The sequence below is a fragment of the Fukomys damarensis genome, unplaced genomic scaffold, assembly GCF_012274545.1.
Source record: "Fukomys damarensis isolate Sample0158 unplaced genomic scaffold, DMR_v1.0_HiC HiC_scaffold_16, whole genome shotgun sequence".
In the NCBI taxonomy this organism is placed as follows: domain Eukaryota; kingdom Metazoa; phylum Chordata; class Mammalia; order Rodentia; family Bathyergidae; genus Fukomys; species Fukomys damarensis.
Window position 1 is genome coordinate 129823623 of NW_022900928.1, and position 10285 is coordinate 129833907.

Genomic DNA, 10285 nt, shown 5'->3' on the forward strand with positions numbered 1-10285 from the left:
TGGTGCTGCTGGCCACAGACTACATGCAGCAGGTGTCCCAGCTCATCCGCTCCATGCCCCACAGGTGGGCTGCAGCCACAGCCGGCCCCGCCCCATCGTCTGTAGGGCCCTGCTCTCACCTGGACCTGTCTGCATGGCCACCTCCCCTCTGTGCGAAGTCCCCCCGGGTGGGTGGGTGGGGGCCCTGCAATGGGAGTCCAGATCCCTGCGGTCGGAGGCTGGTGCTACCCCCTCCGCTGTGGGAGCAGGGCAGGCTGGGAGCTCCCTGTGGGTGGTGAGGCTGAGCCTGGTGTCCCCGTGGGGAGGGGTCGCCACCACTCCGCTGCCCAGCGCCCCCTGGGGGAGAGCTTTCTGTCTCTGCCTGGGGGAGGAACAGAGGTGGCTCAAGGCCATCTCAGAGGCAGAAAGTCAGCCCGGAGCGCCCCATGTCCCACCCACAGGCAGATGGGAAATGGGGTTGGTGACCCTTCAGAGCAGGACTGTGTTCAGCTGCTACTGTATGACAGGGATCAGGAAGGTCGGGCACAGCCCCTGGCACCTGTGGTGACCTCATGCCCCTCTCTGCACAGCGTGGGCACTGACAGGGTGGGATCCCCTGAGCAGCCACCACCCCTCTGACCAGGTTCTCCCTGCTTCCCCAGTGCAGGGTCGTGCAGGAGAACCAGGCCTGGCATGTGAGGACCATGAGTGACCCCATTCCTGTGGGTTTTTTTGTTTTTGTTTTTGTTTTTCGGTGAGATCCAGCAGCTTACACTGTCACAGGGTCTCACGGTTCTTTTTATTATTGTTTTGTCTCCAGGAGAATGGCGGCCCAGCAGAGCAAGGAATCCTGGTTCTTAATCTGTCTGGTGCCAGCTCACCAAGGTGAGTCAGAGTCAAGGCCAGCCTAGTGGGAACCCCCTGGGCCAATGCCCACTGGTCCCATGCTGCAGGTGAGTGCAGGGTGACCGGTCTAAACCCTCTCCTGGGGTGCTGGCACTGTCTGAAGGCGCAGTCCCGGAGCTGTCCTGGACACGGTGCAGTGTGGCCATTGGATGAGTATGGGGGGTGAGCTCCCATGGAGGCACAGCCCGGGGTGAGGAGGACAAGCTGCTCTGAGGCCAGGTCAGGGCCCACGCAGGAGGAGGGGTCTGCGAGAAGTGGGGTGCCTGTGACAGAGGTCTGAGCACACGAGGTGTGGGTTGCAGTTCAGCTTGGCGCCGTCTGGACCGGGGTGGTGAGGGTGTGGGGAGCCCTCCAGGGGAGCTGGCCAGAAATCAGTCAGGGCCCAGGAATCAGCCCCAGCAGGAGCAACAGGGTCCCGGCCAACAGCGGCACCGAAGGCAGTGCAGCGTCCCGGCCAGCACGCGAGGAGGTCCAGGCGGGCGGCGGCAGGCCGCAGGTGGTGTAGGGCTCCAGGCAGCCGGCGAAGGCCATGAGGTGCGCAACATAGCTCTGCTCCTGCACGCCGTGCATGAGGTGCGCCTGCGGGCCACGCGCGAACACTGCCACGTCCTCACCGCCGTGGGTCTCAGAGGACAAGGGCACGGCCGCCTGCTGCCGGTACTTGGGGTCACCTGAAGGGACATGGCAGTCAGCAGGCCTCTCCAGGAGGGCCACCGCCTCCTGCTTCCAGTCTGTCCTCCGGCTTCCGCCAGGGAAGGGAACCTGGTATCACTCACCGATCTCACTGTCGCTGACATTCGGCCTGGGGGAGGTGGCTGGGTAGCCGGGACCGTTTCCATACAGGATGGAGGTGTAGTTTTTTAAGTCTGAGGCCAATGAGGGGGCCAGCCCTGCAGGGGGAGAGGGGCGCATAGGGGTCACTGACCACACTGGGAGGCGCATATCCGCCACACACCCTCACCTTGGGTCTGGTCCTGGGCTGGACCTTCCCAAGATCTGCTCCAAGCAACACTATAACCAGTGTGCCCCTCGGATGGATAGAGAAACTGAGGCTCACACAGACCCTTGTAATCAACAGCAGCAGTCCCAGGCCTACCGAAGATGGAGGTCCCCCGCAGGGTGTAGCCCCCAAACGTGAAGACGTGGGAGTGGTCCGCAGTGACGAGGGTCAGGGTGTCCTGCTCGCGGGTGAACTGGCCCGCCTTGTCGATGGCAGAGTCGAACGCAACCGCATCAGTCAGGGCAAGATAAGCACTGCCCTCATGGTGGCCGTGGTCGATGCGGCCCCCTGCGGGAAGCGGGGAAAGCTGCCGCCTGCTCCATTTCCGACGCCCCTCCCGGCCTGTGTGCCCCAGGCGCCCCCTCACCCTCCACGAAGAGGTAGAAGCCGTCGGGGTTCCTGCTCAGCACGCGCACGGCTGCCTCTGTCATCTCCGCCAGGGAGGGGTCCAGCTCAGGGTCTCGGTAGATCTCGTATTTCATGTCCACGGGCTCAAAGAGGCCTGAGGGACAAGGGACCCAGGGTGACTGCCAGGTGGGGCACACAGGGGTCACGGCACACACCTGCAGGGCGGGAGGGTCTTACCCATGAGATATGTTACCGAGGGGTCCCGGGACGCCTGCAGGAGCTCTGCGCGGTTCCACACGTACCGAGAGCCCTGCGGGGACAGCCAGGCCTCAGCCCCTGCCCAGCCCCGCATCCCCGGCCCCACATTCTGCCCGGTGCACCCGTCACCTGGTGTTTCAACAGCCACTCCTGCACCAGGTTCTTCCCGTCCAGCCTGACTCCCGTTGAGTTCGCATCATCTGGGTACTCAGGGTCTGGGGTCCCGCTGGGGAACATGTATTTCCGGCCCCCGCCCAGGATCACCTGCGGTCAGAGCCAAGGACCTGAGGGCCTGGGGCTGCAGGGCCGCCTTTCCCGTCCTCCCTGCATCCCTACGTCCCCTCCCGGCTGTGCCAGGGCCTGCGCTGGGTGGGGCCTTCTCCATTGGCCGCTGCCACAGCTCCCAGAGACCCTGGCGAGCTGCAGGGCTGAGCTGCAGGACGCGCAGGACACCTGGGACTTTGGCCAGTGCGGGGTGCACCCTGCCTTCCAGCCCTCCCGCCCTTTGAGCTCACGTCAATGTCCACGTTGAAGACGAGCTGCGTGGCGATGTCCCGGCAGCCCTCCTGGCGCGCTGAGGCGGGCATGTCAGCGTCCGAGTACCAGTTGCGGTTCACAGTGTGTGCGTAGGTGCCGGCCGGTGAGGCGTGCTGGGCCCTGGTGGTGGTCACAATTCCCACAGACTTCCCTGAGGGAGGAGGAGGGCTCAGTGCATGTCCTGGGATATTGTGGCAAACTCCAGTCCCGGCCCCAGCCCATCACACCTGCTTTCTTGGCCCGGTGCATCACGGAGAGGACCTCGTTGCCCTGAGTTGTGTTGCACTGCTTGGCACGGGCAGCCGCGCTCAGGCCGATGGTCTGGTAGTTGCCTTTGACCCCGCACAGGTAGGCCGTGGCTGTGCCCGCACTATCTGGCACCTGTCTGTCCACGTTGTACGTCTGCAGACAGAGACAGCCTCAGCTGTGCGCCAGGCAGAGTTCAGCTGTACAGTCCGGCCTCTCCGCAGCCCCGCTCACCTTGGACAGCGCCAGGTACGGGAACTGATCCATGGCCAGTGGAGTCTCTGGCCCAGGCTGGCCCTGCATCTGCCCCTTCAGGATCCTGGTGGCGGTCACCGTGGGCACCCCCATCCCTGAGGGACAGAACCCGTCAGGCCGGCCTGGAGTCGGCGGGGCCCTGGGTGCCAGGTGGAGAGGGCACCGGCCCTGCACACTCACCGTCCCCCAGGAAGAGGATGAGGTTCTTGGCTGCCGTCTGAATGGGCTGCAGCTTCTTAGCAGCCGTCAGGGCCTCGTTTGCTTTTTGGTTCCAGAAGGCCGGGTTCTCCTCGTCCACTGGCCAGGGGAGAGTGGGGGCTGGGTCAGCCTGGGGCTGGGGGCTGGACAGGCCCTTGGTGGGGGGTTTGGGGAGCCGCATTACCTGGGATGATGCCGTGGGTCGGCCGTAGCATCAGGGCCAGCAGCAGCAGCAGCAGAAGCGCCTGGGCTCCCTGCATGTCTGGGGTGGTGTTGTGTGCGGGGCTGGGACAGCAGAGGACCAACTCCTGCTCACGCAGCTCTACTTGTGTAAGGAGGACTTTGCTCCTGGCTGTAAAAGTCCTCTTGTGTCCCTCCCCTTGCTCCAGGCAGCCACTCTGAGCTGCCACTGCCCTGTGAGCTCAAGGCAAGGGTCAGGGTAAGGCCAGAAGAGTACGGGAAGGATCTGCAGACAGCCAGCTCAGCATGGCCATGGCATCCCCCTCGGGAGGGTCAGGGAGCAGGGGCCACTGCCCTTGGCTGGGTAGCCTTTTCCATCCTAGAGAGCAGAGTGGCAGGGCCAGGCTCTGTCCTGAGTGCTGGAGGTAGCAAGGCTCTCAGGTCACAGCCTGAGTCTAGGGTTTGGCCTCAAGAGGCCAGAAGCTCCAGATAGGAGAGGCAGGTGCAGGTAAAGTTACTTGGAAGTCCTGGTAGCCAAGTGTCTTCTCAGCAGGCTTGGCAGGGGCAGGTGGTTTGTCTAGGAATGTGGGCCCAGAGGGATGATTGTGTGCGAATTGGTGGGGCTGGTGTGGTCACGTCTGTGTCTGCAGTGTGCCTGCCTCGTGTGTGTGTGTGTGTGTGTGTGTGTGTGTATGTGTGTGTGTGTGTGTTCACTCATGCTTGCAGCAAGCAGGCAAACATGGGGCCAGTGCCTTGGGACAGCCCACTATGAGCGGGATCTTTCAGCGTGCCCAGAAGGCTTGTGTCAATAGGGTTGCATCCCATTCCCATTGGGCCTGTAGATGGGGCCTAGGGGTGAATCCCAGGCCATCCCCAGGGTTAGTGTCTGATAAGAAGCCAAGAATTTCTTTAGCTCGGGGGTGTGTGTTAAAAAGTATTTCTGCAATCTAACAATCCCTCTATGGAATGTACATCCAAAGGGATTAGAAACACTGCATCACCTTCTGATCACTGGGACAAAATTCCCGACACCTGATACTTGAAGGAAGGAAGGTTTATTTTGTCTCACACTTTCAGTCCGTGGGTGGCCAGCTCCAAGGCAAGAAGGCACGGTAGAAGGGCCTGGCAGGGGAGAGATGCTCACCTCTCAGCAGCGGCAGCAGAGCTCAAAGGGAGGATCTGGGGAGAGGAGGGATCCCCTTCCAAGCCACACCCCCAGTGCCCACTTCTTCCAATCAGGCCCCACCTTCTAACAGCACATTCAGCTGTCCAGCCCCCATGGATCACTAACTTGGTTTTTTTTTTGGTTTTTTGAGACAGGGTCTCACTATGTAGTTGAGACTGACCTGGAACTCACTATGCAGCCCAGACTGGTCTCGAATTCACAGTGATCTTCCTGTCTTAGCCTCCCAAGTGCTAGGATTACAGGCGTGTGCCACCATGCCCGGCTGATTCACTGGGCTTTCTAAAGGCCTGCCTATGTGTGAAAGAGGCTTTGAGGGGACAGACATCTAGATTTAAGCCATAACATTCTGTCCCTGGTCCCCAAAAGGCTCTTGTGCCTCTCCTTATAAAAAATACATTCACACCATCTCTAAGAGTCACTGAAGTTTTAACAGTTCCAGCACCAGTGAAAAGTCCAAAGTCGCTTCTGACACTTAAGGTAGACTCTTAGCCGTGAACTCTTGTAAAAATAAAAAGAAAGTTAAACACTTCCAACATACAATGGCAGGGTAAACATTCCCTTTCCTAAATGAGATACAGGAGATAGAAAGGAATCAGATCAAAGGAAGACTGAAACCCTGCAGGGAAAATATTAAATCCTGTAGTTCCGTGTCCAGCACCCAAGGATACGAGTGGCCCCACTACTGTGGCATCGCCAGTTGTAGCTCTCATGGCCTCCCTCTTGGGTGGCTATGCTTACTGCCTGCTGCTTTAATCCGTAGATGATCCACTCTCCCAGCAGCTGCGTCTTCTGGGGTCTCCTCTGCATTTTCAGCTTCACTCTCAGATCTTCATGCACTGCCCCCTCAAGGGCACACTACTTGGGCTCTCAGGCCTTCTTCTGAAATCTGGGTGGAAGCTTCCCCAACCCACCCACTCTTAAATGCTCCAAGCCTGTAAAAACAACACTATATGGCTGACACCAAAGTCTGCCACCAACTCAAGCAATAGCTGGGTTCTTCAACCATGGCTGTAATAGCCCTGAGTGTGTGGATGGCTGAGTACTGCAAGCTGAATCCTGAGGAACCGACTCTCTAGGCAGCCCTTCTCCTCCACCCACACTCCCAGGGCTGTTCTGGGGCTCTCTTCTCAAACAAAATCTCATTTTTGCACCTCTTAATCTTCAAAGAGTGGAGTCTTACTGATTCCTCAAATGCCCTCAAAACAACTCTCCTATTGTCCTGTTGTAAGTATTTGGCTTCTTTTTAATGCCAATTGTTTCAACAACCAGGCTTTCCTCTGCTTCAACTTTGCCAGCCTTTCCTTTCTGGTAAAACTGACAACTTTTTTATTTGTTTTTAGACAGGATCTCAATATATAGTCTGAGCTAGCCTTAAACTCACTGTATGGCTCAAACTATATGGCCTCAAACTCTGGGCAATCCTCTTGCCTCCGCCTCCTGAGTGCTGGAATTCCAGGCCTCTGCCACCACAGTCAGCTAACTGAAAACTTTTTGAATGGGCTTTTTCCTCTGGTTTCTCAATGTAAATCTCACTAAAATCAGCCAGCCATATCCATGCCATGGTTTGAACATTGGGCTGCTTTGAAATGTCCTCCACCAGATTAATTGATCCAATGCACTTAATTTTTGTCTCCCAAAAAGTCTTAGGACATGAGCAAAATGTAGACAGATTTTCTGCCAGAGCATAACACACATGGCCTGGAGTCCAACTGCCAGGGTGTAACATATGCGACCTTCTTCCTAACTTAAAACCTCCTGAGCCTGGTCTTTACCACTTGCATTTCTATCAGCTTTCTGGTCCTCTGAGCGCAGACCAGAGTCTCCCACCAAGCTCAGCCTACAGCGTTCTAGAGCTCTTTCTCCAGCCAGTCATCTCCAAGCCTCTCCAAACTCCTGCAAACCAGTCCCAAAGGCTTCTGAGCCACACGATCGAGTAGCGTCACAGCAACGGCCCCTCTCTGTGTACCAAAATCTACCTTAGTCACACAAAATCTGTCTTAGTCACTTTCACTCTCCCATTGCTGAGACGTAACACCCGGCACCCACGACTAAAAGGAGCAGTTTGTTTTTTCTTACATTTTTAGTCCATAGCTGGCTGGCTCCAAGGCAGGAAGGAATGGTGAAGGGCCTGATGGAGAGCTGCTGGCTTCCTCCCAGCCGGGAGGCAGAATTTGAAGGGAGGAGCCAGGGAAAAGGACACAGCCGTCCAAGCCACGCCCCAGTGACCCGCCTCTTCCGGCCCCGCCTCTGACATAACACTTAATGATAGCACCCCAGGGTTCAGTCAACTTTTGAAGGCCCCTCCTGTGAGCACAGCAGGCTTTGGAGGGACAACTGGATGTCAACCATAGCAAGTGCGGACTCAGATCCCGGAGCCAGGCTCAGAGCAGCACGATTCACACTATCCGAGCAGCCGAAGCTATGGTTAGGAAATGGTTTGTGTTCCCAGATATTCCCGTGTCGTCAACTTGGTCCCTAGCGTGGTAACGAGGTGGGAGGTGGTGGGACCCCAGGGGAGGTGACTCTGTCATTTGAGGATGTGCCACTAGAAGGGGCCGTTACAGCTCTCTGAGACCCCAGGTAGGCCTGGGAGAGCCGGGGGTACTGAGGGAGCGAGGCCCCTCCCCCTCCACTTCCGGGTCCTGTCTCGCTTGGGATCAACTCGCTCCTGCCCCGAGGCACCACAATGACACAGCCAGCCAGACTGGCAGAGGTGAGCACCAAGGCCTTGAACTTCCGAGTCTGGGAGCTAAACAGACCTCTTTGCTTTATCCCTTAACACCACCTCCAGCTGTTCTGTTATCACAGCGGGAATGGGCTGATGCCCAGGTGTCTTTGGATGGACGAACGAACGTACACAGTGCGGTCCCTGCACACAACATTAGCGTTCGGCCTTTAGAAAGGTGGGAGGCCGGGGACGTAGCTCAGTGGTGCTCCACCTGCCTGGCAAGAACAAGGTCCTGAGTTCGATCCCTGGTGCCAAAAATAAAACAAAACAAAAAATAGAAAGAAACGTAGGGGATCCTGACTGGGCCAGAAAGAATGAATTTAAAGTCATTATGTACCTGAAATCGAGCGGTCACATATAGACAACCATCCAGTCCTCCACGTAGAAGTCACTAGTAGTCAGGTTTCTAGAGACAGAATGGGATGGGATGCTGGTGTCTAGGGGCTCGGGGAAGACAGAAGTGGGAATTGTTTGCTACGTACAGGTCCCCAGTTTTATGAGATAAAACAAATTCTGGGAATTGGTGGCCCAACAGTGTGCATGCCCTTAATGCCACAAGATTGCATGATTAAGAGTGGGGATGGTGGGAGCTGGGGATTTAGCTCAGTGGTGCCACCACCTGCCTTGCAAGTGCAACGACTGGAGTTTGATCCCCAGAACCAAAAAAGAAAAGAGCAGGGACAGTGAATTTTATGTCATGCATTTTTAAGCCACCATTCAAAAAATTTTCAGAACAAAACCTTGCCTCCAAGTTCTCCAGCACATCCCATCCTCGGCAGCCTCCTCCTGTGGTTCGTTTTTCACTACTGGGGATGGAGCCAAGGAAGTACTGAGCTCCATCTTCAATCCTTTTTTATTTATTTAGAGATGATCTTGCTAAGCTGCCCGTGATGGCCTCAAACTTGTGATTCTCCTGCCTCAGCCTCCTGAGTATCTGAGGATCCAGGTGTGTGCCACCACGCCTGGCCAGCAGCCTTCCTTTTTACTTGGGCCCCCTCCCCACATGAGCTACAGGCCTGGCTCGGAGTCCCAGGGCACCTCAGCTCGCCGCTGTCATCTGCCCATCCTGCGCCTCCCCTTACCCTCTCCTGGGTGACCTCGGGCAGAGCCTTCTTGGGTCCTGCACCTCCATCCTGTCTGTGTCCCCTGATTGTCCTGCAGATTTGGGGGACAATATCGCCTCCGGTCACCTGCTCCTTGCTAACTACCCACCCCGTGGCTGTCCCTACCTTCTGTGTAGCCATGCTGTATCAGGAAAACTCTTTTCCCTCATGTTTATCAAGAAAGATTTTAACGGTCTATTAATTATAAATATTTATGCAGTAAAATGGTCATTTGATGCATCCATACGATGAGTAACGATTACATCAGGGTAATTGGAACTTCCACCTCCTTAAATATTTCTTTGTACTGGGAAAGGAAAATTCTTGGGTAAAGGTCAGGGGTGGCTGGCTACTGGGCGAGGCCCTTAATCAAATTAATTGCTTTCTTTTTGTGACAGGTTAAAGGGTTCAGGACTCCACAGGAGCCATGTGCAGGCCCAGCACGCGTCAGAGAGCAGTGATGGGAATGCTGCCCGGTGTCCCTGGTGTCCCCGGGGACTATAAGCAGGCATGCCGGGCTCTGTGCAGTGTCATCCTGAGAGCCGGTGAGGCAGCCGTGGCCGGGCCACCGCACAGTTGCACCCGGAGGGCCTGTGTAGCCGTGCCGCCCCACGACCACTCCTGGGCCGCTGTCGCCAGCCCCTGGCAGCCAGTAACTGTGCCTGCTCTTCCCACCTGTGCCCTTTCTAATAAGCCACATGGCAGAATGAAGCTGTCTACACTTTTCAGGGATTGACCTTAACTCTGCTCCACATAATCCCCTGGAGACCCACCCAGGCTGGCCTAGCGTCTTCCCTGGGTGGCTGTCTCAAGGCCTGGTTAACCATTCACCCGCTGAAGGACGCTGGGCTGCTTTCTGGGCTGTTAGGAACCCGGCTGCTCCAAACGTTCCAGGCAGGTTTTCGTGTGCACATATCTTCCTGCTCTCCTGAGAGAAGGGTCTGGGGCTGCAATTGATGGTCTGTAGTGACTGCATGGGACATTTTTAAGAACTTTGTCCAGTTGTTTTCAGAGCATTGACACTATTTTCTATCCACCAGCAATGTCTGGTCCTTTTTTTTTTTTTTTTTTTCCTATCCTGGGCCGCTGTCGCCAGCCCCTGGCAGCCAGTAACTGTGCCTGCTCTTCCCACCTGTGCCCTTTCTAATAAGCCACATGGCAGAATGAAGCTGTCTACACTTTTCAGGGATTGACCTTAACTCTGCTCCACATAATCCCCTGGAGACCCACCCAGGCTGGCCTAGCGTCTTCCCTGGGTGGCTGTCTCAAGGCCTGGTTAACCATTCACCCGCTGAAGGACGCTGGGCTGCTTTCTGGGCTGTTAGGAACCCGGCTGCTCCAAACGTTCCAGGCAGGTTTTC

General features: G+C 56.7%; 1 protein-coding gene across 1 annotated transcript; it reads right to left on the reverse strand.

The window, feature by feature from the left end:
• Positions 1-765: 765 nt before the first annotated feature.
• Positions 766-4922, reverse strand: LOC104867421 (intestinal-type alkaline phosphatase). Its single transcript, XM_010631768.3, has 11 exons — positions 3912-4922; positions 3710-3826; positions 3509-3624; positions 3256-3430; positions 3007-3179; positions 2621-2755; positions 2471-2543; positions 2253-2387; positions 1982-2173; positions 1662-1775; positions 766-1556 (listed from the first exon to the last, which is right to left on the reverse strand). Exons 1-11 carry the CDS (start codon positions 3985-3987, stop codon positions 1261-1263), a joined length of 1602 nt encoding a protein of 533 aa, XP_010630070.1. The 5' UTR covers positions 3988-4922; the 3' UTR covers positions 766-1260.
• Positions 4923-10285: the final 5363 nt, after the last annotated feature.